Genomic DNA, 27,620 nt, shown 5'->3' with positions numbered 1-27,620 from the left:
GAACAGAGCTGTATGTTCCCTGTGTAGTTTCTCCGCAAGCAGCTCTGGAAGGGCTGTCTTTGGAACCATACGGGAGACAACTTAAATGTACAAACTTAAATGTACAGCCACAGAACTGGAGAGTGGCAAACAGAAACCAGTCAGGGCACACCTGCCCGGGGGAACAGTCTTCATCTGCTTAATAGACTTCTCAGAGCCCTTTGTCATGGAGGGATGATAGTATTGGATGGTTTTTGATTGTTTAAAGATAGTGGGTTTGAATAGTAGGTTCCTGGAGTGCATCTTAGCTGATGTCTACCCTTAGGAGATGCAATGCTGAAGGAAGGTTTTAACCACACTGTGCCAGAATGCCACTGACATACTCTGATTTTCTCAATATATTTCATTTTCGGATTCAAATCTGCTAATTTGTTTAGTTCTGAGCACAAAACCTGGCACCTGAAGGCCAAATCCAGCCTCCAGGTGTTTCCTTTGTGGGTTTTGTTTCTCAAAGTGAGACATACTATGACAATTCTAGATGTCTCACTTTGTCTCTAAAAAAGGAAGAACTGGCAATGCTGCACCCACGTTCCAGCTTAGCACAATCTCAGAAACAAGAAGTGAAGATCCCAGTTGGGAAGACTGTGTTTACTATGTCCCCAGTCGCCACTTATGTGACAAGCCTCCCTCCCGTAGACAATTGAGGCTGTGCCCCTCGGTCGGCCCAGAAGGCTACATGGAGTGGAAATTTATTTACATCAAAAGATGCCAAAAACATGACCCTTCATATTTTGAAACTCACCAACCCATTCTGTAAATATTTATCGAGTCTCCCTGTATGCTAAACATTAGGCCAGGCTCTGCCTAAACAGCAAAGGACAAAACAGACCTGCTCTCTGTCCTCATCTGGGCAGAGCTACACATTACTGGGTACTCAGCGTTCATGTTGGTGGATATTTAAAAGCTCCCGCCTTGGTCCTCTTTTACTAGGGTTGGCACCTAGTGTAGCTAAGGTGGAGATTTTCCATTTCTTCTTTTTCTAACCATAAACTCACCTGTCCAGAACAAAAGTTAGAGACCAGTCTTCATCTTTACCCATTGTAGGCACCTTGGCACACTGGCAATTGCCCTATTTGCAAGTCATGTAGTAGGCAAGATTGTTCAGGATTCCATCCCATTTAGAAAAAACTGGAAGACCAGGGCCTTCTCATTCATGTTGACACGTAGGGAACATTTGCAATTAACTCAGTCACTGGAAGGCAGCTGAACCACTCTGAATCACTACTAGGCAAGACATGATAATCTCAATGAATGAGCAAGAAACTCCTTAGAATCAAGGCCCCAAAACCCAGGCACATCCCACGCTCTTAAACAATCTAGTATCTGACGGAGCCATGGCGAGACTGGAGGAGTCATCTTTCTCTTTTGGTCTCGCCCGCTTTGTATAATTTTTGGAAGCATCCTTCTTTCTTCACCACAAGCCTCGGCTGGGTGGATGGAGATAGATTTCTGCCTGTCATACTATGAATATATAATGAAGAGAGAACTGAAGACAAGCCCTTTTGTTAAGGCATCCGTATCATCAAAGGCCCAAATTGGCAGCTGATTGTTTTTATTTATTTCTGTAGGTTTTACATGACACCTGGAGGCCATTTAAAACGTTACTTGGCGGTGAGAGCCGTGTGTTTAAAAATAACGCTCACCCGGTGCCAAATCACTTTAGAGTCGGGTACAAATATTGAGACAAAAACCCCAGCTGTTATTGCTTTGGCTGCTAATTTGAGGTGTCAAATGAGAGCCCGACTGCTATACGTCAGTGAGTAAGGCCCCTCGTGAGATCATTATGTTTTCTAACAGTTGAGAGTAATGGACTAATCAGTGCGGCATCAGTTGTTTTCATTATATGCCCACACAATGGTTATGAGCTTTAATTTAAACGGTCCGCAGGGAGATCAAGGGACTCGGTAATCTGCAGCAGCACCCAGGACAGTTGGGAAGAGCAGGTAATAGATGAGAGGCGCTGCCCACCCCCACTTCCCCTGCCTCTCTCTTCTTACATCCCTCCTGCCTCATGTGCCCTCAGGGACCCATTTGCCTGCTCCAAACAGATAAAAGATGGGCTTTGCCTAAGGAGGAGATCTGGACTCTTGGCTCTTCAACAGATTCTTAAAAATTCCAATCCCTCATCCAACAGCAAGGCCCACGAAGGCTTCTAGTAACCCTTTGACCTGTTGGTCAAACCCTGACCCTATTAGAAGGCTGGGAGACAGTTGTCCTTCCTTCTGCACAGCCTCCGCTGCCACCCTTACTGTCTGCGCTGAGCTCTGCCTGCTGCTAGCATGGAGGCAGGTTGTATGATGCTTTTGCCTTTGAGCAGCCTCCTCAGAGAGGCCAGTGTTTCTGTCCCTGCCATGTTAGAGACCGTGGGGGCTGGGCCTGACACCAACCAATACGATTCGCCTCCACCTTGAGATGACATGGAAATTGGACCACTGACCGATATCTCAAGGCAATTCTGTAATTACAGTTGTGTAATGCCTAAAAATACAAGTCTAGGCCACCACATCGCCTGGCTTGGAATATACTCTCCACAACTGCAGAGTGGTATAATCTGGTTGGAGTTCATTGATCTTGCTGGGCTTTCCAAAGGAAATAACAATAGAATCTTAGGATCATTGGAAGAATTAAAAGAGATAATGTTTGAAAGGTGTCCAGCCCATTGCTGACACATAGTAAAAAACTAATAAGTGTGCCAGGTGTGGTGGTGCATGCCTGTATCTGCTTTTATTGTTTTTTATTTGCATCAAAAGATGCCAGAAACATGACCCTTCATATTTTGAAACTCACCAACCCATTATGTAAATATTTATTGAGTCTATATGCCAAACAATAAGCCAGGTTCTGCCTAAACAGCAAAGCACAAAACAGACCTGCTCTCTGCCCTCATCTGGGCAGAGCTACACATAACTGGGTACTCAGGGAACATGTGCTCCCAGTACTTGGGAGGCTGAGACAGGAAGATCACAGGTTCAACACAGCCTCAGCAACATAGCAAGAAGACTCTCGGCAACCTAGTGAGATCCTGTTTCAAAAGAAAAAAAAAAAATAGAAAAGGGCTGTGGGTGTAGCTTGAAGGTAGAATGTCCCTGAATTCAGTCCTCAATGGCACATACACCTATACGCACACAAAAAAAGTAGTATCAGCATTATTACTGCTATTATCACAGGCCTCTTTATTGGAAGATCTAGGCAGGCTCAGCTTGAAGTTATATCCTTTACTAGTCTAGCCCAGCAGAGGAGAGGAGATTGACCATGGGAGAGCCTGTAGGTTTTCTTAAAGGATGCACGATTGTATCTTCTCCTTTGTGATTCCTGAAGATCTCTAGAGTGCCCAGGCCAGAAAGAGCAGGGCACAGCTGAGTGAGAAAGGCAAGTTCAACCTTGATACAAAGAAAGCCTTTTCTGACAATGCCTGGGACCCCGAGGAGGAGGTGCTGAGATGGCCTGAGGCCTGGGAGAGGGCTCGGGGATGCCTTTCTCAAGTTCACTGGGCTCAGCAGGCATGCAGCATGTTCTCTAAGGACTAAGTCTGCAAAAGCAAGCCATCTGCACATATTCTAATAGAGCCACGTCAGCAAGAGTGTCCACATGCCTAGGATCTTGGAAATGTTGCAGGGTTTGGTCATCAGTAGTAGTTCCTGACTCCTGGTGCCATGATGGCTGCCAATCAGAAAAAACTAAGAAGAGACAGTCTAGCCGATCTGGTGCCACACACCTGTAATCCTGAAAAGACTAGGACAGGGGGCATTGGAAGTTTGACACCAGCCTCAGCAATGTAGCAAGAACCTGTTTCAAAATAAAAATAATAAAAATAGAGCTGGGGGGTAGTACAGAAGTAGAATGCCCCTGGGTTTAATCTCCAGTACCAAAAGAAAGAAAAAAGAGCCAGTCTTGCTTTGACATATGAGCCAGAAAGATCAGGCACCTAAGGACATCCCCAAGGGCCTGAAATGTCCTCAGTTTTATTTCTTTTTTCCTGCCTGAGTCAGGCAAGAGGGTGGGGCAACAATGGGCTCCCCAGCCCTTCTCCTTGAGGTCCACACACCACCAGACCCCTCTGTGCTTTGCATCCCCCATCCCAGCAGCTTAGATATTCCCCACAGAGTCCGACCATCATGTTTACACTCAGCTGCTCTCCAGGAAACAACTCTGCCTAGTTTGGTCACATCCACTTCAATATAGTCACTGTTGGGGTGCCTCTGAATTCAATATTGGCACCACTGGAGGAAGTTCTATCTTTCAGGGTTGGAGCATTGGTCCTCGGAAGAGCATGAGAATAAGTCAGGGCATTAGCCAGGCTCACTTTTAAAAGACATCACATTGCCATGTGTTCTGATGACCCACCAGAGAGTTCTCCTAAGGGACCATCAAGGAGGGAGCCACCTTGCTTATCCAGATTTCAAGAGAAGTCAACCTGCGCTGATACATGGACAGAATGGCCTGGTCTGCCAAGAGGTTTGATCTGGCCCATGAAGCCTGGATGCTCACGTGTTGAGGGAAGAAGGAGGGCTGCCAAGAACACCCCTGGAAGGTTGGCACATTGGGAGGCCGCCGTGGCACTTACTACAGATGCCTGCTTTTGCAATTATGTGATTCATGCTCACAGATAATATCGTTGCATTAGAGCCAATTACATGGTGTTATGGACACACAACACGCAGATTACACCCTAGCCAGGAGAGCACAGTGATAAAGCGATGGCCTAATGGGAGGAGACAGAGGGAAATGTCAGCCTTATTAAGGTTGCCAGGGTGGTGTGGCTGCAGCTAGTGGTAGCTCCTTCAGATCGTGGATGGCCACGCCTTAGCACTCAGCAGAGAGCACTAGGGATCCAGGCACAGGGGCCCCAGTGGAGCTCTCCAGGGAAGGTCACAGCCATCTCTACTGAGGACCACCTACCATCTCAGAGCTTGAGCCTCCTTATAAGCAGAAAAGCCGGGCATGGTGGTGCACGCTTGTAACCCAGCATTTGGGAGGCTGAGCTAGGATTGTGGTTTGCAGACAGCCTCAGCTACTACTTAGTGAGGCCCCTTGCAACTTAGTGAGACCCTGTTTCAAAATAAAGAATAAAAACTAGGGCTGAGGGTGTTGCTCAGAGGTAGAATGCCCCTGGGTTCCACCCCTAGTACTGTAATATATATATATATATATATATATATATATATATATATATATATATAAAAATAAAAATAAGCAGAAAAGTCCCGTGCCCTCCACCAACAAGGCCCTCCGATCCACACAGAGCGGCAAGGCGTCCTAGGGATTACCCGCTCTGTTCTTAGTTTAGTGGTTTTTAGGTGTGAGCTTGCATAAGAACCCTCTGGAGGAATTTTTAAAACACACAAGACTCTGCTTGAACCCAGCGTTTCTGACTCAGGAGTTCTGGGTGGAGCCTGAGGATATGCAACTCTAACAGACTCTGACCATCTAATTCCCAGGACTGGGACCCCCACTTTGAGGACCACTGCCCAAGGTCATTCCACACCCAAGCCCGTCTGGATTCACGAGCCCTGTCTCTTACACTGGCCCTGTTTGTATCACAGTGTGGCAGGTTGTGTAAGGCATCTCCTACATCTTCTACTCATCTTACAGGCGGGAGCAACGTGTGACAGCTGGGAACGTGGGCCCCAGAGTTTTGCTTTTGACTTCCAGCTCTTCTGCTTGCCACTGGGGATTCCTGAATGGGGTTGGGTGGTTTCTAGTATTATTATTTGTTTATTTTTAAGTTTTGAAAGCCTCTGCCAGAATCCTCTCTTCTCCCAGGACAATCGCAACTACCCAGCATGTCATGCTTACTCCTTCACAAAGGCAGGACTAAGATGCCCAACTCCAGAGCAGCCAGGGGCTGACCAACATTTTCTATAAAATGCCAGCTAGTATTTTAAGCTTCACAGGCTGTACAGGATCTGTTGTGACCACTCATACATTGTCGCACAAAAGCAGCCAGGGTACAGAAACGAGTGAATGAAACTTCACTGATAAAATGCACTGTGTGGGGCTGCCAAGTCTGTGTGCACCCTTCCTCCTATGCTCAGTGTTACTGGGGCCTTTGTCTCAATATAGCACTCTGGTACTTAACTGAGCAACTCAAAGAAGCACAGACTTTTCCAGGGTGCACATATTCTGTTTTTGGACAATGAGAGCAATAATCCTTAGTTCACTCATCCGTAGTGGCCTGGACAAAAATGGTAACACACCCTTTCTAGTGCTAACAACCAAGAGAGAATGGATCCATTGATGGGAGTAGCCTAGTTCTAATGGGTCACTTTAATGTGGGAAACGATGATTTGTCATTGGGTATTGATAGCACAACCATGACAAAATCAAAGAGTAACTGGAGAGTAGACAGGACAAACCTAGCCTCAATATGAGTACAATATTTATAAATGGGCTAAGAATTATATACATGAAAAATGGAAGAAAGTTAAAGGTGGACTATCTCTAAAACCCCACAGGGAGGGAAATAGCTTTATTTCTTCCTAGTTTATGCTGAAATGCATGTTCAGTGGCTTGTGATGATATAAAAAGGAGAAAGCCAGGCAGTCCTAAAATTCACAGGACAGAATAGACCCTGAACCTGAGCTTGAATCCTGATGGAACATGCTAAGAGTGTTTACTTAGGGAGAATCCTCCAACTTACCACCTGGATGATTTGGGAGCCAAGGGTATTTTCTCAGAGCATCCCCAGATAGGCAGAGCAGTGAGGTGACAGGTAAACTCTGAAACTAGCAAAGCTCCTCCAGGAGCTGGAGGTAAATAAGATGTGGCTGACGAGGTCACCATCACCTAGTGGGACCCGTGATCCCGTGGGGCAGCGGGAATGGTGTTACTGTCAACAAGCCTTTCTTTGTGGGCTAATTCTCAACAAGGTTTATAAAATGATAGGCAACAAGTGACTTGTGCAGATGTTTCTAGCTTTGGGTACCAGGGTGGATATGACACAGAAGATCTGTGCAGCAGTAACCAGCCCTAAATGTGGGGAAGTCAGGAGAAGTATAGGATAAAGAAAAATAACCAGCCAGGTGTGGTGGCACATGCTTGTAATCCCAGTACTTAGGAGACCCGGACAGGAAGATTGTAATTTGAGACCAGCCTCAGCAAGCTAGCAAGTCCTTGTTTCAAAACAAATAATAAAATGGGCTGGGAGTGTAACTTAGGAGCAGAATGCCTCTGGGTTCAATTCCCAGAACAAAAATAAAAAAGAAAGAATAACAAGTTCCAACTCTCAATGTGAAGCTGTATAGTAAACTGTAAATGACTAAACACAAGCAAGAAGAAATGTTAATGATTATCAAGTGTTGATGACCATGAGTGAGGCTTTGTGCTAAGTGCTTTATATGCCTTATTTCAAGGCTATGGTGGTTGGCTGGATAACAGGCCCCCAAAATGTCCACACCCCTATCACTGGAACCTATGGGTGTTATGATCAATGGCAACAGGGACCTTGCAGACATGACTAATAAATTCAGGATCCTGCGAGAGTACCTTATCCTGGATTATCCAAGGGGCTCTAAATGTAACCACCAGGGGGTTTTATAAGAGGTAACGAGCCTGGCATGGTGGCACACACTTGTAATCACAGCATTTGGGAGGCTGAGATAGGAGATCACAGTTCGCGGGCACCCTCAGCTACTTAGTGAGACCCTTTGCAACTCATTGAGACCCTGTTTCAAAATAAAGAATAAAAAAATAGGGCTGGGGGTGTATGTAGCTCAGAGGTAGAATGCCCCTGGGTTCCATCCCTAGTACCAAAAAAAAAAAAAAAAGAGGTAACGGAAGATGACGTGAGGTGAGAAGGGTACCCCGAGCCAAGGAATGTGGTGACCTCTACAAGCTGCAAAAAGCAAGGGGAAAAAATTCTTCCTCATGATGCCTTCAGAGGAAACGCAACCCCATGAACTCACTTGGTACTTGGGACCCCCTGGCTATGAGAGAATAAACTCAGAGCCACTCAATTCCTGGTCATCGGGTATTTCAGAGACAGGAAGCCAACATGAAACTCATTCCTGGAGTCAGGCTTGGTTGGATTCAAATCTTGGCTGTACCTTTTGCTTCGGCCATGAAATAGAGACATTAACCAAAGTTTCTACCTCATGGGGCGATCAGAGGAATTAACGGAATGGTATGATGTAGCTCCTTTAGCCCAGAGCCTGGTTGATATGCAGAAAACACGAGTTAATGTTAATCATTAGTATCATCTCATTTAACTACCACCAAAGCTCTACAAGAATGGTGTTGTAATTACCTCCCTGTTACGAAGAAGGAGACTTGGCAAAATTAAAGAAGTTCCTCGTCCTGGCATAGCTGCAAGAGGCAGAACCAAAATATAAGCCAGGGTCCATGCTCTCCAGCTCTGCCAAGGAGTGCTGGGCATGTATCAGTTCCCCCGTAGAATGCCAGCTGCCTGGGTGGGGCACAAGAACCAGACAGAGCATGATGCTGCCCAGGCAAAAGCTGCCAAGACTAGAAAGCAAATGAATCTGTATTTCACAGGGAAACAGAAGCTTCAGCTGCCAGAGAGAAGAGTGTCTGAGAGGTTAGCAACCCTCCGACATCCCTGCGCTGGCCAGCCCCAAGCAGCAAATCAGGAAAGTCTGAACACTGTGTTTAGTCATTTTGGTTCTAGAATAATTGCTATTATCGTAAATGTTTTATAGCTCTCATTATGGCTCACATTTAAATATCAGTGTAGTAATACATTAATAAGTCATCACTGCCGGACTAGTGCCAGACGCAGTTCCAGTCGAAGCCCCGTGGATAGCTGTTCTGTAGAGTCGACTAAATTGGGCCTGGGCCGTGCACTCCGCCCGGCAGTGGGAGGCTGGGCATGGTCAGAAAGAGCCCGCTCTGTGCAGAGCCGCCTTGTTCTTTGCCTTTGAGAGCTAGCGTGTGGCAGTACAGTTACAGCGTAGGTAGTAGCATCAAGCAGTGCACATTGGGTCTGTTTATTTCTCCTTCACTGTGCTGTGTACCTAACAGAGCCAGACACGGAGCTGCACAGTGAGCTCTGTGGGGAGAGGCAATGGCGGCCAGGGACAGGCAGACCTCTGGGCCTCATTAGCCAAAGAAATGAAAGTAGACCAGAGTGATTCAATGAGTAATTTTTATAAGGAGAGGAGCACTGGAATCCTGCTCTGGACTAGGGTCCCAAGGGGCTGGAGGAGGAATCTGTGAGGGGTCTCTTGGGTGGGGTGAATATGGCTAAATAAAGCTCTGTTACTATTTCCATAGAGGTGAGAGTGGAAGGGGAGAAATGACTAGGACAGGACTAGATTCTCCCCACCAGTATCAGCAAAACAGTGGCCTCTGGTCACTGATCACGTTCTACACACTGAGACTTTCTCAGCCTGCGAAGTAAATACCACTACCTAACTCCTTCTATGACAACTTACCTGAGACCACACAGCTAGGGCACAGTGAGATTCCACCAGAGCCATGCATGTACCAGGTCGTGGGGCTCCAGCAATGCACAAGATAAAAAAAACACTCCTGCCTTTGCAGAGTTTAGGGTGTAGAGGTCCCATAAGAGGATGATGGGGTGCTTACTAAGAGCCCAGAACAGAAGAAGTCTGCTTAACCCATAAAGACTTTCAGAGGACAGCTCCTTCCTGAACCAGTGGGGACCAGTGGGAGCCCAGGAGAGGATGAGAGGATATAGCCCTGGGAGAAGCAGGTGGCTGCCATGAAGGTTCCAAGGGCCATATCCAACTTGTTATTTGAGGCCCCATGAGGCAGGTGTAGGGTCTGAGCACCAAGAACCAAGCTCGTCCTTCCCACCTATTGTTGACTCTCCATTAAGTCATCACTGAGCTAGCTGACCCGAAAGCCCCCTGCTGCAGGCACCTCTGCAGATGGCCTTCCTCGGCCGCCATGCTTCCCTGGGCATGGAAGCTCCCTCTAGAATGGTAAGCATGGGTGGTGCCTGCCCATGTCCTGACTTCATTCCTCTTTTCATCCATTCCAGGATCTCGCTTGTTTCCTTGTACAAAGTGTCAGTCAGCACCAGTGTTTCTCTGTGTGTGGTCACGGAGATGAGCAAGTAAGAGGAGACAGAGTCTGTGTCCTGATGTAGCTCACAGACTCGCTTGAGATATGATGTGCTCCGGGGGTCAGAGATGTCTGGTGAATGCAGGAGGACTGTCCAGGAAGCATCACATGAGGCCAGTTGTGCAATGGAGCTCAAGAAGGCTGGGCTCACCACCTGCAGGACTCAGTGGCTACGGTTACATTACTGGAAAGCTTACCTGACCACTCTCTAGCTTAGCCTTTTCCTCTACGACATGAGCATAACATCTGCTTTGTGGGGTCATGTGTTATGAAGCAAGATGATGTGTCTCTGTTTCCTTTGAAAGAGGACAGTAACATGTAACTGGCATTGTTGCTATAAGAATTAGCAACATTATAATGAACACACTATAGGTTTTTAGGACAGGATGTTATTCCTCAAGGTGGATAAGCAAGAGCTGAGAGTACAGCAGAGAGAAGGAGGATTCTTGCATCCCCTGGAGCCCTGACCACTGGGCTCATGGCTGCTGACTCTTGGCCCCTTCTGCAAGAAGGTCACATCCATCCCTCCCCTATCTTCTCTGAACATCTCACTGGGCTCCCCACTGATCATTTCCTTCCTCTTCTCTCTCCACAGCACCCTCAATAACAACAACATCAGCCGCATCCTGGTCACCAGCTTCAACCACATGCCAAAGATTCGGACCCTGTGAGTAAAGATCTCTACTCCTCTTTTCCTGCTCCCCACCTCAACAAAGTGTAGCCCCTGCACTGTTGATAACGCCTACCATGCCAGGCTGGGTAGGCAATGCCTGTATCCAGATGCCTCCTTCTGCTGCTAACCCAGGGGTGGATTGGTGAACGAGAGCCAAAGTGGGGAAGGTCCTGATACTACCTTAGGTTCTGAACCATTGTCGGCACCAGGCAGGCTCGTGTCTTACCCTGAGCCTCAGGGATACCTCCTGTATTATGTTTGTTGTGTTTTCTACCTTGAGAGAAAGATCTGTTCTAGTTGTGATAGCACTGTGACTTAGGGGTTCTCCTCTGGTCTAGGTAACATCACCTACCACGGGCAGCTCCGTTATACTATAGCCCATGGTGGTGATTGCTTTCCTTCCTGGGAATTTTGGAGCAGAGGGAGTGTTTGTCTTTCTTTCTGTCCCACCAAGGCCCCACCCACCACATTCCCCTGTTCACCTGCCTCCTGGATGAGTCTGCCATTGAGACGTACTGATCTGGTTTATATTTATCTTTAAGGTCTTGGATGAGCATGTGTACTCAGGGAGCAGATCTCTCCATTACGGCCCGATGATATAGGGAACTCCCCCTCAACTCTCAGCCAGAAATCCCTCTGTAGTTTTCTTCGCAGATGGGCTCACTTGCCCTTTCCAAAGAAGCCATACTCAGTGTGTGACCTGTGTAGGTGGAGCCTCAGCGTGACCACTTGGCAGTAACAGAAGAGGCCCGGCTCCTGGGGGCTTTCAGCCAAATACATCTGGGACCCAGAAATACAGCTGGAATTCCTGCTGGGACATTTATGACCTTAGAGACCTGAATTTTCTCCTCTATAAATAGAAGTGATAGGGAGGATCAGATGAAATAAGATATGTACAGTGCCTGGCATGTGCTAGATAATAAATGATATTGATTACAACAGTATTCTCATCACAGAGCTTACCCAGAAACCCGAATTGAACATTCTAAGCAACCAGCTCATCTCTGCCTTTCCCGAGCAACGTGGAATGTATGAGATTTAGAGATCCATAGAGCAGTAAGTCCTAGAGGGGACCCCTTAGACTAGCAGCATCCCCATCACCTGGAACTTGTAACAAAAGTGCATCTCCAGAATCAGGTTCACGGTGGGTGGCACCCAGCCGTCTGCTGTGACAAGCCTTCCAGGAGATATTAATGCTCATGTAGTTTGAGAGCCGCTGCCTTCATGAGAAAGTGGCCTTACATATAGGCCAGAATCAAGCAAAGTAACAAAGCGATTAAGGAAGCAGTGCAGAGCCCCCAAGAAGGAGCAAGTTTGCAATCAGGCTGACCTGTACTGCAATGCAAACTTTGCCGCTTGCTTTGGACACATTTCTTCATCTCTCTGGGCTTCAAAGAAAATGAGTTAATGAATGCTTATGAGAATTAAATGCACGTTAATACCCAAGTACCTGATTCATGGTGTGAATGCAACAAATGCTGGCTATTGTAAAGCATAGTAATAATTCGAGCCCAGCTTCCATCTTTTCTCCCCAAATGATTCCTTACATCCTTCAAATAATAGCCAGGTAGATATCTCTGTTTCCCTTCTTATTATAAAATGAGATGGCGCATTGAAAGAATTGTAAGAAGCCATTGCGTCTTCAAAGACCCCTTCAGAGTCCTGACCAAACCACAACTGAGCAGGAAAGAGTAGCCCAGGACTCTTAAGCGAGAAACTTCACCTTGAAGTGAGTTTCAGGGTGCTGGGCCAGTATCACCCCAGACAAGAGGGTGCAAGGAATAAATATGCCTCTCACCTGCAGAGAGCAGCACCCGACACCCTTGGAGTCTCCTCTGTTTCCTGCCCCCTCCGTTATTTCCAGTTGAGGAGGCGGGCTGGCGTCCAGGGAGCTGGGGGAAGTGGTTAGCCTTGGATCTTGGGTGCTTTGTTTGGGGTGTTCTGGGGAGGGGAAGAGGGCAGGAGGGTTTTATCTCCTCGTTTCTCTTGTCATTCTTCTCTGTGGTCCTGAACATTCATCTGATGAGTTTAGATCAATCAATCAATCTTGTCTGTTCTCTTTGCTCCCTGCCGGCTGCCATTTTCTCTTTAGTTTAATTTCAGAGATGGCTCTGTATGGAACTCCCTGGAGATGAGCTGACTAATCCCCCTTCACTGTAATTAAAGTGTTGGGGGTGGTGGGGATGGGGGGGCACTGGTAGTGGTGGAGGAGGGGGGAGGAGGAGAGAGGAAGAAAGTCATAAATGGGATTTCCAAAGGAAAGCTTTTATATTGAATTCAGAAAGCCACATTTTATAGAAAATGAACACTGACCCTCTCTAAAAGGATTTGCTGGGAATTTAATTTAGCGTCTATGGCTAAAAGGCACCTTTTGTAAATTGGCATTTGCGTTCATTCACCTTATGTTCCGTGAAGGTGGCTTCGTCAACACGGGATACGATGTGTCCATCAGCCAAAAACTGCGGAACAGCACGCAGCAACCACCTAGCCGCCTGACGCTTCGGGATGTAAATAGGACACCATGTCCTTGTACAGGCAGGGGCGTGGGCTGGGAAGAGACCAAAGTCTATATGTAATCTCCTCAGAAACACAATAATGCCAAACATTTCTGCAGTGGTGTACTGCATACCAGACCTGGTGCAAAGCACTTCCCGTGAATAATTTGGTCCTTAAAACTATCCTAGAAAGAAACCACCAGGCCAGGTGTGGTGGCAATGCCTGGAATCCCAGTACTTGGGAGGCTGAGACAGGAGGATTGCAGGTTTAAGGTCAGCCTCAGCAACTTAGCAAGACCCTATTTAAAAAATAAAAAATGAGCCAGGCATGATGGCTCTCGCTTGTAATCCCCGCGCTTGGGAGGCTGAGACGGGAGGATCGCGCAGGTTCGAAGCCAGCCTCAGCTGGCTTAAGAGACGCTGTTTCCAAATAAAATATAAAAATAGGTCTGGGAGTGTAGCCCAGAGGTAGAAGGCCCCAGGGTTCCATCCCCAGTACCACCAAAAAATATAAATAAATAAAAAATAAAAAATGAAAGGGGTAGGGGAATAGCTCGGAGGTAGAATGCCTAAATTCACTCTCCAGTACCAAAACAAAAAGGAAGGAAAAAAAATAGAGAGAAAGAAGAAAAGCAAGAGGTACCTCAGTACCACAAAATGAAAAGAAATTGCCCATCTTACAGATGATGACATTGAGGTCCAAAGTTAGATTATTGTCTAAAGTCCAAAAGCCCAGAGCCAATGTCAGATTTGGGCTATTTGACATCAGAGCCTACCATCTAGCAGGACCAAAGCTGAATGATGGGTGAGCAGAGAGAGGAGAGACCCAGGAGCCAAGAGAGACTGCCGGTCCCATGCCATCACCTTCACAACCCACCAGAGTGGCTGAAAATAATTAAAATAACTTCCCTGCTCACTAATTGTTTTTAAAATGACCAATCTGCTGTCATTTTCATTTTGTATTTTGGGGAAGTCGAATCCACTTTCAGAAGCTCCTTGGCCCTAGACACCATGACTCTATGGGACCCGTTGCATTTTCCAGGATTAGAATACCCCGGCAGTGTCCAAGCTCAAGTTTCATATCATGGTTGTTTTTTCTTTAATAGTAGTTTCTGGGGTGGTATTGTTCAAGATGACCTCCCTTCCATGGTGTGAAAGGTGCTGTACAAAAATCCATCCAGCTTGACTCTTCTGGTGCTTCTGATGCATAAAAGTCCTAGGTGACAGAACTGAGCCTGCCTACTGCCTGGGGTGTGTGTGTGTGTGTGTGTGTGTGTGTGTGTGTGTGTGTGTGACTAGAGCTGAACCCAGGGCCATTCTATCTCTGAGCTACCCTTTTGGTACTTGGGAGATGGAGACAGGAGGATCACAGATTTAAGGCATTCTACCTCAGAGCTACACTCCCAGTCCTAATTTTTGTTTTTTAAACAGGGTCTCACTAAGTTGCTGAAGATCTCACTCAGTTGTTGAGGCTGACCTCAAAAAACTGTGATCCTCCTGTTTCACCCTTCCAAGGACCAGAATCACAGGTGTGTGCCTGGCTCTGTGTGACTTCCATACCAGCTAGGGTCACCCATTTCCCTATAGAACTCCCTGGAGGTTAGCTCTGGAGAGGAGAAATTTCTAAGATGGACAAAGGGATTGGAACATCCATAGCAAGATTGAGAAAACCAGGAGCTTATTTCTGACCAGCCCATACTGAGAAAAAAAAATGGCATAGTATCATCTTCCAAAAGGGAAACCTCTGACATTTTGCTTATCCCAGAAATTAATCAGCTCAGCAAGGCCCGGACTTACCCAAACCTCATTTCTGTTGTTGTGTTGATCTCTTAGCCTCGATTAGAACTGACGGGAATTTCACATTGATCCGCCTGGGGACCTCTGCTTATTTCTCAGAGTGAATCCCTGTTGCCTTAGAATCCATCCCTCCTGCCAAACAGGGCAACTGCCTTTTCATCTAGAAGCCAGGCTAATTAAGTGGTTTTTATTCTCCCGGCACACAGAAGAGCCCCTGTAGCTCAGCCTGCCCTGTCTCTACCTTGTCTTCTGGTAAGACCCATAGTGACCATTTCCCTAGGCAACACTGATGCCCAGTGGAAGCCTGCTGGCCCTGGAATTCCCTCTTCTCCTTCTTGCTTTCCAGAATATAGTCAACAGCTGACAGTGTACCACACGCCTTCCCTCTCCCCTGGACACAGAGGGTCAGTGCTAAGTAAACAGGCATCTCTCTGCCACTGAAGGCCCTCCCACCATCTTAGGACTTTGGCTGTCCAATCCTTCCCAAGTCCATCCAGGCTAAGAAGCCCTGCTGGTTGGAGCTTAGAGAGTCTGACTTTGAAACTCAAAAGGGGAAAATGTCTTGGGTCCCATACAGTCCTGGTGTCTAGGGCCACAGAGCTTCAGAAAGTGTATTTGGCTTCCCACAAAATCCAGAAAGAAAATAACATCAGGATTCATAATTTTTAAAACAAAATCATAAAAATCTGTACATTTTTGGAACTGGAAATTGAACCCAGCAATTTTCTACCTCCAAGCTATAACCCCAGCCCTATTTTGTTTTTTCATTTTAAAACAGGATCTTGCTAAGTTGCTAAGGCTGGGCTTGAACCTGTGATCCTCCTGTCTCATCCTCCCAAGTACTGGGATACAGGCATGTACCACTCACTATACCCAGTTGTGTACATTTTTTAGCAGAAAAAATATATATATAATCATGTGGGGTCTGTCTGAAATTATAGGGTCTGGGCAGCCCAGGCCCCCTTGTGACTCTGGCCCGCTGGGGTTTCCTGCCCACAGGGTGACAGGAAGTTCCTGCCAGCATGCAGCTGGAGCCAGCTGCTCCTGGCCAGTGTTTAGCACTGTTGACCTTACACTGAGTGGAGTGTGGTCAAGAGCTCTTCAGCGCTCCCATTATAGGCGTAGAGGTAGTGGGGGGCACTGCTTTGGGCTGCCACTAAGTATTAACAGGCTTGACACAGAGCTCTTGAAAGTTCCAAGATAACTACTGACTGATTAGTATGTCCAGAATTAGGCATTCCACATTAGCATCAGAAACCCAAGTCTCATTCTGCTACAGCTCACCCACCACCACTTTGAGAGGCCTGGAGGTGTAGGGAATATGGACATTGGAAACCCCTAATAGGCCTTGAAGAAGAACCTCTGGGAGCCTCTGGATGTCCTTAGTTTGCCTCCCAGCCTTTGGGAAGGAAGATTGAGTCATTTAACCAGCTGGGATTCCCCCCTCCCTTCCCCCAGAAGTACAATAGGCAGATCTCTCTAGGGAATCTCATTCACTCAAGGGCAAAAAAATTGATCTGGAATCACAGCTCCCAGAGGAAAAAAGCCAGAGTTCTGCAACTGGTTAGGAAATCTTTTTAGAGGCACTTAAGTCAGTCAGAAGAACAAATCCACCAGGTGGAAGTGAACTTGGCCAGAAAAGGAATGAGTCCGCGAAGCTTGCTGCCTCTACCGTCTGGCATGAACAACACCTTTCTTAAACGGGAGTGTGCAGAGAGGTGATCTCTCAGAAAGTACCCTTCCCTCTGTGACAGCTCATCCCGTCTAGTGTGCACTGGTAGCATTGGTTTCAGGCCCCCTGGTATTTCATACAGTGGGCTCATAGAGGGTTTGCAGAGAGGAAATGAAGGAGGAGAACCAACAGGTAGAGGGATTTGCCCATCTCAGACACAGTGCCACCCTACCTGGGACCATTGAGACTGTGACACCAGCCGTAACCTCCGCTGGCTTCAGTTTGCCTGGGTCACCCCTTCGTAAGTTTGCCTTGACTCAGGGTTTTCACTCTGATAATGTCACTTTCTCTCTCTGATGAGCTGAAGTTTGCTTGCATGGGAAAGAAAAGAGTGAAATTGCTATTAAGAAATGGAAATTGCTCTGAACCCCCAGGGCATCCATTGGATGTGGCCTACATGTGCAGATAATTTGTGGCTTGGCAATAAAAGGGCTAAGAATTCTGGTTTTCAAGAGGGCAGGGGGAAATGCTTCCCTAAGTCATAAGAATGACCACACTAGGCACAGGGGTAGCAGGTTTGGTCCACCCTGGTTACCCAAGGGCAACCTCCTCCCTTCATTGTATAACACATCTTCCCTCTGTCCCTCCTTCCCCAGGCGCCTCCACTCCAACCATCTGTACTGTGACTGCCACCTGGCCTGGCTCTCAGACTGGCTGCGACAGCGGAGGACAATTGGCCAGTTCACGCTCTGCATGGCTCCTGTCCATCTGAGGGGCTTCAATGTGGCAGACGTGCAGAAGAAGGAGTACGTGTGTCCAGGTGAGGCTCTTGCGCCTGCTGTCCCTTCCTGAGCTATAACTGAGCCACCCAGGAGCTCTTTCTACCAAGGCTCTGATTTTGAACACAGACCCCAGCCCAGAACTTGGTACAGAAAGAACCCCAAAGGTTGCCCCAAAGCACACAGTTGTCATGGGAGAATTCCTGGCATTCTTCAAGGGTTTGAAGAAAGAAGGTCTTGATAGCTGGTAATGGTAAATGCTAAAGGAACTCATGAATCACTTTCTCTTAAGCTCCACAGACCATTGATGCTGGGAAGCCTAACATTTGTTGAGCTTCACATCATATGGAAATGGGTATAATGGAGGTGTTTCAGCATTTGCCACACATGTTGCTAGCATCCAAATGCTTGCAGAAATTGAGAGACAGGATTCCATAGGCTACGGAGTCACCCTGCCTGGCTGAAGCCTGTGGTTCTGGCAAGTTACCAGTCCTCCGCCAAGTGGAAATAATTGTAGTGCATCACTCAAAGGGTGGGTTGGAGGATCAAGGGAAATAATGCATATAAAGCAGTTAGCATAATATGTAGGACTTAGTAAGAGCTGAATAAGTGGAGCTTAATTATTATAGTTTATTGGGCCCACAAAATATGCTGAGCAAACAGAAGAGTTTGATCTGTGGATAATAGAAGTGTAATAGAAGCACAGATTGCCTCCGCAGCCCACAGAACTCAACTGTGTAGACATGAAGCCAAAGGCAGCTCAGATCCCTGGGATGGGAGGTGGCAGGTGATACGAGACCCCCAGAGGATTTAGCTTCTAATCCAGATCCCACATGTTGCTTGGTTGGTTGTTTTTACTTTCCATTGATTTCCTCTACTTCCATCGGCTTCTCCCTTTCTTAGTTCAAAGGAGTAGAGCCAATCCCAGGATTTTCCTTAAAAAAAAAAGAAAATATCCAGTTGATTTTTCTAAAGAATTATACAAATTTTTTATTTATTTATTTTAATTTTTTATTGGTGCATTATAGTCATACATCTTAATGGGGTATAAGATGGTGGAGACATATATGCACACATCACCCAATTCCTTCCCCATTCCCTCCCCATCCCTCCTTCTCATGTTTGGCTTAGTGATTGACATTGATATGTTTATTAAAAAACATCATGCTCAATAGAGAATTTCCCTCTTCCCCCCTCCCATTCCCTCAGTTAGGTCGCCTTATTTGCTCATCTATAGTATCTCCCTTCTTCGTCTAGAGTTCATCCTATGACCCATTTTCTTCCTAGCTTCCGCCTATTAGAGAGAGCATCTGATTTTTTTAATGAACCCAAGAACCCAATCCTAGAATTGGAACCCAGTGGCCCCTACAGGCTGAGCTGGAGGAACTGGTGTGCAGGAGGGAGATAGGACATAAGGGAATTGCACTTGTACTTCTCATCTTTCTGAGCCTTGCTCACTTTCAGTACAGAGATTTAAGAGCCCAGCCTGTGCTACCAGACTCCAGTATGGCGAGGAGTGCAGGCTGGCCCCTGCCTGTTCTTAGAATGTGTTTGTACTGTGCAAGAATTCCCTTGAATTCAGCTTCATCTCCCTCTCTGCTGCTTCATCCTGTCACATTGTTTAGTTCATTGTGCTATTTATTCTCCAAAAACATTTTAACGTGTCTCTGAGCAGCACCTCAATAACTTCCTATAGACACCCACTTAGAAATCACTTCCCGTGAAACATGTATAATAAAACCGTTTATCACACAGGCACCATATTCAAATACGGTGACTATAATTACAGTAATTATTAGGCAAAGGGTGCAATATTGGCATAAGTGCCAGTAAAAGAAATAATTATAGAGTGCAGGAGTCATCCAAGAGCTAGGGAGAAAAACTAATTAGAGAGAATGTTAAAACACATCATTATAGGTGGGTGCCGAGCTTAATGCAGTGCATGACCATAAATGCCACTTCGTCATGAACACACCTTCCCATCCAAAGTGCTGGATCTGAAGCCTGTGAGAGTACGATGGTCCCTCTTGGAAATGTGAATACCCCAAATCTCCCTCCTTTGGAAAGGCTAAATCCGCAAGTGGGTCTCAGTGACATAGGAACATCCCCTTCACCTTCCCTGTTGACAACAGTTAAACTATTGCTTGTGATCGTCCACGAAGCTTCTAATAAGAAGCCAGTTGTCTTTGAGGGCATGAGCGTTTACCCCAAGATTCTAGACATCAGTGTGCTGTTAACCTCCACCTTCTCACCTGCAGTACAACTTTGGGACGGTGACATTGTGACCTCTGTGTGTGAAGGATTCATTACCTGCTTCACCAGACCCTCACAATTTAAAAAATAAAATGCTGCAAGGGGACACTTTTGAAAATATCAAAGTTCATTACAGTGGTCTAGAGGAACAGGTGCATTGACCATCTCTGACAGATGAACCACCACCATCATTAGTGGAATGCAAGAAGAACATTCCCCCCAAGAGTGCTGCCTCCCCCGCAGTTGTTAAAGGTAATCTGTGAGACCGGAGTGAAACTATGGCAGATGAGTCAGTGTGCAGCAAGGCTGTCTGTGGCATGCAGTTAGAATGCCAGTGGTCCATCTGCAAGGCCCCAGGGGAGTCCAAAGAGAAGGGCTATGGTCACATCCTGACCACCCCACACACACTACCCCAGGTGTACCAAGCACCCAACGAAACAGGGAATGGGGGTCTTTTGTATGGACCTGTTTTAATCTGCAAACCCACAAATAGTCCACATTCAAACTCTCCCCCTAACAACTCACAGAGGGGAATTTTAGTCAAGTATGGAAAGACAAGAATTTCTCTTAAAAAATAGAGGTCATTCGCTCAGGAGAAAGAGAGGCACAGGGCACCAACTAAATTATCCCTGTGTGTAGCTTCCTCTGAGCAGTCCCTGTCAAGGAAAGCTCCCTGGGCTTTAAATGGTACCAAAAATTCACCCAACACATGACTCCAGAGACAGGAAAGAGCTTTATCTCTCCCAGCCTGGGAGGGCCCCGCTTGTTCAAGTCCCTGATATCTCCTTTTGAATTAAAGCCAGCCATGTCAGCCTGGCCTCTTCTCCCCAGAAGCCTATAGATGGGCTCCTTATCACCCTAGATAACTCACAAATGTGTAGAAGCACAATGACAAAACACGTCTCCTTCATCAACCGTACCCTTCTGGATGGAGACATTAATGTTCTTCCTCTGGGGAGACGATTGGGATTTTTTTCACCAGGGTGGGGGAACAAAGCTTTCTTTTAGTTTTTATTAGCATGTTTTTTCTTATGCACCCTAACTTCCTGGCTTTCTTCAGTGGCTACTGAAAGGCCCCAGCTCTCATTTCAAGGGGAAGGTCAGAGCCCAGGGGTGGAGGAATCTGTAGACCATGCTTTCTTCTGGTTGCCTGGACCAGACTGGAACCCTTTATAAGGGTCCGTGATAATAGACCAGAGAAAAAGTTCATCTTCTGTAAGCTGCAAGGTCTTTTGTTTCATTTTATTTTGTTTTCATCATTATCTAAAAGGTGTATTGGGGAGTGTAAAGCCCAAGATTTATTTTCCATGTGCTACTTTCTTTAATAGGAGAACATCTCTACCTGTTATAATTAGTAATCTCCAACTGTTAGTTAAATTTGCGACCTCCTGAATCAATCTCCATAAATGTTTTGAAGCACATTGGTGCGTCTACCCACTTCCACTTATTTACCATGGCCTTGAATCTAAAATATATTTTTGTAAAGATATTTATCTTGTCCCCTAGTAATCAGGGTCCATATCTTATATTTTTCCAGGTGCACCCATGCCCAGAGCAGTGCTTGATCCCTGTGGCCGCTCTATAAGCATTTCCTCCTTTATTATTAAAAATGAAATACACTTATCTCCCTAGAAACAAAAAAACTTTCCCCTTCTCTTTTTGTGTTTTAATTTGAGACTAGTTACTAAGTATAAAGATAATTAAGGTAAGCCATGACTAGCCACCCATCTCCTCAGGAGGTTTTAATTAAAACACCATAATTGAACATTGCAGGAATGAGATTATTAGGTTTATTTAGCCATTTCCAAAATTATCATGCCTCTGGTATTTAAATCACGTTCATTTATATTCTCGTCATAATTGCTAGGGCTCCGTTGTCACTGCCGTCTGTTGTTGGCTTTTGAAAGGCCAGAGGCCATCAGGGAGGTTTAATTTGAATACTGGAATTAATTTATTGCTACGTACTCACAAGGCCATTGGATTTTTTTTCCTGCTGTGCACTCTACTGGGTAATATTTTTTTGGAAGACAGAAAGAAATAAAGCTCAGAGTGTCCAGCCATGGCTAGGGTGGCTCACTCAATCCACGTCTCAGCCCTGAGCCTGCCCTTCCTGCTTCTTAAGACACAGATCCTCCTGGTTTTCCATGTCATGGTGGTACAGAGAGGCATTTGGGGGTTCTTTCTGACAGAGGAGACAGAAGAGTGAGCCTGCACCAAACGTCAGAGCACTCTTGTTGTACAGCCCCGAGGTGTCGGGCATTTTTCTCAGGCTTCCCATTCTCCAACTGCCTCATCATTGTATAGTAATAGGTCCCAGGTGGTGGGTTTTATGAGGCTCGAGTGAGGATGTATGTACACGGCAGTTAGCGCAGAACCCAGCACAGTGTGGCCATAGGTAAACTTAGCTGCTGTCATGAGAATGGCGGCTCTTCTTACTCAGCCGCCCGTGTGTCCTTGGCATGTTATCTTCTGTTACCTTGCCATCTCCATGATCCTGTCAGAATGTGACACAGAGTGGTCTTGGTTGTATCTTCTGGATGGACAAGTCAGGGTCTGTGCTTTCAGCAAAACCATCATGCCCACTTGCCAGTTAGGAGAAGTGCAGAGGTGAGGCCCTGGCTGGGGTTAGGGGCCATTCCCAGTCATGGGCTGCTTTTTTCTCTCTTAGGACTGGAGGGGAGTTAGCAGCAGGAAAGGATTACGAGTATGGTACCCGTGCCCGCAGCTGCAGGCACTGTCCCTGGAAGAGCTTTGGCTGGGAGCGTGTTTCTGTCCTCTCATCTTGCTCCCTAAGAGCCACTGAGTCTGAGAGTCTGTGATGATTCACATCAGGCAGGGAGGAGCCGGGGCCTCCATCCCCCGAGGCTCTGCTCTGTCCCCGCACTGGGAGTCTCACATCTCAGAACACTGCGCATCCCAGTGTCCGCCCTGTTTGGCATAGAGGTGGTTTGTTCTTTAGGCTGAGGTTTCAGAAGTAAAGTGGTGATGAGACTGGCTCTAGAAGGGAGAGAGATGCTCAGATCACATCCCCATGACCCCCTGCTAGATGAGAACGTCCTTCAACTTCCACAGAGCAGCGTTTTGATCCCACTCAAAGAGTTCCAAGAACAGATGTCTCAGGCCCTTCCTTAAGAACAAAGACACAAAGAGTAAGGGCACGGGAGCTTCTGCATTGGTTACAGAACATCTTAGAAATTATAGGGGTTCTGTGGACTTGTCCATTAAGATGCTGGATGTTTTTTCCTGTGTGTGTGTGTGTGTGTGTGTGTGTGTGTAACTGAAGGTGGAATCCAGAGGCTTTTCTACCTCTGAGCTATACCCCCAGACCTATATTATACTTTATTTGGAAACAGGGTCTCACTAAGTTGCTGAGAGCCTCCCTAAGTAGCTGGGGCTGGCTCTGAATCTGTGTGATCCTCCTGTCTCAGCCTCCCAAGAGCTGGGATTACAAGCGTGCGCCAGCATGCCCGGCTAAGATTCTGGATTTAGCCAGGCACAGTGGCAAATACCTGTAATCCCAGTGCTTGGAAGGCTGGGACATGAGGATCGCAGGTTTGAGGACAGCCTCAGCGACTTATTGAGACCCTCATTAACTTTCCAGTACCCATTGGCTTGGTTTATTGGGCCTTTGGTCCATTAACAAACTCTGTTTCAAAATAATAAAGAAAATAGATCAGGGGTGTGTCTTGGAAGTAAAATGCTCCTGGCCTCTATCCCCAACATGGAAGGAAGGAAGGAAGGAAGGAAGGAAGGAAGGAAGGAAGGAAGGAAGGAGATGCTGAATTTAAGGCCATGTTTTTTGCCAGGGGACATGCTCACTCAAGGGCAGTGTGCATCGTGGAATCCCCATAAGAACATGTTATCCGTGAGAAGTCCACGTGTACACACAGGCGATGCATATCTAGACCCTCTTTTGTCAAAGATATGTAGCGAGACTCCTTCTTTCCTAATATGAAAATTCTGTTCCCGTTCCTCTCTGCTTCCCAGCTATATAATTTGCTGGGTGGAAAGGTAGGTGTTTTCTGACTTTGTCCTCCCTAGAAATCCACTGTCACTGGCTCCCCAACATGTGTGGACATCAAGGGCTGGGAGGAAGGGGACCGGTGACACTGCACAGCAGAGAGTCTAGGACAGCTTGATCCTGCCAAAGAGAGCCGCAGGTGACAGGCCGAAGGGGCTTTGCCAGCGCTGAGAGCGGAGGTCGCAGAGTAAACTTCAGAGGCTCGTAGGGAAATGGGCTTGGTCCACTGGGCATTGATTAGGAGGAAATGCTTCCAGAAAAGGGAGCCTATCTCTCCCTCTCATTTGAAACATGAAGTGTGTTGTTTAAACAAGAAGGCAGAGTCCTCACCTAGCGTGAATGCCTGCCTGGGGAGCTGCCAGCCCAGGGTGCTGACAGAGGCTATAATTACCGTTGTTTCTCTGCGTAATTAAAGGTGTTGTTAGTGACCTGGTTAAGGAATCTTTTTCAAAGGCTTTTCTGCCTTCCTTTACGACATCCTTTGCAATGTAGTGCACACACTGCCAACAGAATCGAGAGCCACTGCGAAAGCCCCACAGTCCCCAGGGAACCGGAGGCTGTGACCCAGGTCTACTTTAGAATAGGATTCATCTCAACACCTTTGAAAAGCACTTCATGTCAGAATTCCTGTTGCCAATAGCAGCCCTTGAAGGCAACGCCTTTCTTCCTCCCTTTCCAACACACCCCATCAGAGTTGTACTTTGACAGATCCAAAGCAGGGCCGCCCTGCCATCCCTCTGCCTGATGGAAGTCAAGGGCTCCGGCTGCAGACCCTGACATTCCCCAACAGGAAGCTGTCCAAGTGTGGCACTTGCTTCTCCCTGGCATGGTCGCTCCATCCTCCCCTTGATGTGGAAACCCAAGCATGGTGGTTTTCTTTGGGGAATACTGTCTGCACTTCAAAAGCCCTGAGATCTGAGGGCACCTGCTCACCACCTCTCTCAGGGGTGGGTGATGGGGTGAGAGCCCTTGATGCCAGTGCTCGTCTCTGTGCCAGAAGAGAGCTGAAACAGAGGAGGAACCCCCTGCCTGACGGTCCTACTTGCCTGTTGGTTCTTTTGCAGAATGGGAGCATTCGGTCTGGAGTCTCAGTAAGCTCCTTAGCAGTCAGGCAACCTAAACTCCTATTCACCATGAATAACAAAAACCCAGAGAGGGAGCCCAGTGTGGTGGTGCATGCCTGTTTGTACCCCAGCATTTGGGAGGCTGAGGATCGGGGCTTGTGAACAGCCTCAGTGAGACCTTGTTTCAAAATAAAGAATAAAAAAATGGGCTGGGGGTATAGCTCAGAGGTAGAATGCCCCCTGGGTTCCATCCTCAGTACCACAAAATAAATAAATAAACTCAGAGAGAGGCACTGTGACTTGCTCAGTGTCTTATAGACAATTAGTGGCAGAGCATTAAGAAAAACAATAACTTTCATCACTAGGCTCTTTCTCTATGCCGTGGATTCTTCTAAGTACTCTGCATGCATCACTGTTCTTTGCCTTCACGAAAGAACCATGCTGTGAAATATGTAGTGTGATTTTCTCCTTTTACAGAAGGGGAAACTGAGGCATGGGGAGGCGAGGAAGAAGCGGCAGAGCGGAGGCTCATGTGGAGTGGGTGGGACCACAGAGCCCACACATTCAGCGTGATGGCTAGTTCCTCTGGCTCCGTCTTGCTATTTTCTTAGAAGTGTCAGGGGGCCTGGGTGTGGTGGCGCACACACTTGTAATCCCAGCATTCGGGAGGCTGAAACAGGAGGATCGTGGTTCGTGGACAGCCTCCACTACTTAGCAAGGCCCCTCGCAACTCAGTGAGACCCTGTCTCAAAAAATATAAAGACTAGCCAGGCGTGGTGGTGCATGCTTGTAATCCCCGCGCTTGGGAGACGGAGACAGGAGGATTGCACAGGTTCGAAGCCAGCCGTGGTGGCTTAAAAGACCCTGTTTCCAAATCAAAAAAGTATAGCCTGGAAGTAGAAGGGTTTCCAGGAACCCCAGTACCATATGTGTGTGTGTGTGTGTGTGTGTGTGTGTGTGTGTGTGTGTGTGTGTGTGTCAGGGGCCCTCCAAGTTTTGAACAAAGCCAGTATCTCCCTCTTTCTAGAGGAATGTTCCAGTTGGGATTTTAGTGTAAATCATCAAACCCCCTGGTATTTTCCGTAGCCTTTAGTAGAGCCCCTCATATGGCACTGGTGACTTTGAAGTCCTTATAGCCTAGGCAAGAATATTTCCTTAAACATCCCAGCTAAGAAGATATTTTTAGGTTTTTGTTTTGTGTGAATGGATGAGGTCAAAGGCAGTAAGAGTCTCTGGTCATCGGGCTGGCACTTTCCGGAGAGAGAAATGTTTCAAATTAGGCTAGAGGCAGCAACTTGAGCTCCTACAGAAAGATCCCTCTTTGGGGCCACGCGTTCCGTGGAACACAGAGTGGGACCCTCCACTCTGAACCTCAGCGTCCAGACACATCGTTGTTCTGATTCAACCACTGTAGCCAGACTTACTCTCTGGCTTCAATTTCTCCTGTGAGCAGGAGCCAAACCAAAAATCATTATTTCCCTGCCGACGTCTTCTTTCTTTCATGTTTAATCTGCATCCAAGAGCCCCCAGCCAGCAATCCCTTGTCAAAGCAGTGAGGAAGTCCACAGAGCTGGGCTGAGCTTCTTCTCTTCGTCTCAGCCCGTGGCCCTTTGTGCTATGTGGAGGGAGATCTGGAGAGAGGATGAAATGACCACTGCTGGCTGCAACCAAAAGGCGTGGCGTGAGGTCCTGGGGGGGCCGCTGGGTGGGCCTCCCCACTGGACCATGATGTCTGCCTTTGTACACCAAGCCATGTGTCTGAGACTCTGACCTCGCTTTGAGGTAGTATTCAAAGCAAGCATGAAAATGTTTACAATGTCTTTAAAATATTTGTATGTATTTCTTGCATTTGGGATTTGATGTGAATGCCAGAGCAAGCTGTTAAGATTCTTGGAGATTTTTTTTAAAGCCTGAGTTAGGTTAGTAAACGGACAGGCCTAGCTATGTTTGGCTTTTTCAATAAGCTCCTGGGGTGCCTTTTGCTTGGGATTTTTTCTCATTGTCCTTTAAATCTACATTGGTTCTCACCTCAGACAAAATGAAGAGCTGATTTAAAAATATGTAGTAACTTAATTGCCTTTTTTTTTTGAGTGAGATAAGTTTTTTTGTTTTTTGTTTTTGCTGATCTGGAGATGGAACCTAGGGGCATTCTACCTCCAAGCTACACCCCCTGCCCTATTTTTTATTCTTTATTTTGAAAAAGGGTCTAAGTTGCCAAGGGCCTCACTAAGTAGCTGAGGCTGTCTGAACCACTCCTCTGGTCTCAGCCTCTGGAATACTGGGATTACAAGCCTGAGCCACCAGGCCCTGCTGAGATAAGTTTTATTTGCATTTTTTCTGGACATAAAGGCTATTTGTAAGTGGCTTAGCCTTTGCTGTTGATAACAGTATTGATACTTTAACACCACCATTGCCCCAGATGGGAAAATCCCTTCACCTTTTTTCCTCCCGCCTGGTTTTGACACCTCGAATGGCTTTCTGCCCCTAGAGGAAGGATTAAAGTAGGGTCTACACTCAGCATCCAATCACCATATCAGAGCCAGTGCCCCAGGCCATCACTCAGATGCTAAGCACCTGAGAAAGTGGTCCAGTGTCTGCCCAGGGGCCTTCCAGCGGCATACTGCCAGACACCATTACTTGAGGGGCTCCTTTTTCTACGAAGGTCCAGGATAATGGGGTAAGAGAGCAGGGGAAACAACCCAGAAATAGTGAGGTCAAGGCCAGAACCGTCTGTATCTCCCAGGTGAGGGCAGATGTCATTTGGTGGTAATTTTGATAGT

At 46.9% G+C, this 27,620-nt stretch overlaps 1 protein-coding gene across 2 annotated transcripts in view; it reads left to right on the top strand.

The window, feature by feature from the left end:
• SLIT3 (slit guidance ligand 3) overlaps nucleotides 1-27,620 on the top strand; it is a gene marked incomplete at both ends in the record, with an annotated part of 608,792 nt that overhangs the window by 455,547 nt on the left and 125,625 nt on the right. For both annotated transcript variants that reach the window (XM_080699310.1, XM_080699309.1), the window contains 2 exons: nucleotides 10,682-10,753; nucleotides 17,380-17,543. In XM_080699310.1, coding sequence (XP_080555436.1) covers nucleotides 10,682-10,753; nucleotides 17,380-17,543 — 236 coding nt within the window. The remainder of the gene's footprint in view (nucleotides 1-10,681; nucleotides 10,754-17,379; nucleotides 17,544-27,620) is intronic.

This window comes from Muscardinus avellanarius (genome assembly GCF_963383645.1).
Source record: "Muscardinus avellanarius genome assembly, chromosome: 7".
NCBI lineage: Eukaryota > Metazoa > Chordata > Mammalia > Rodentia > Gliridae > Muscardinus > Muscardinus avellanarius.
The sequence above is the reverse complement of the archived record's forward strand: the minus strand, read 5'-3'. Positions and strand labels throughout refer to the sequence as shown.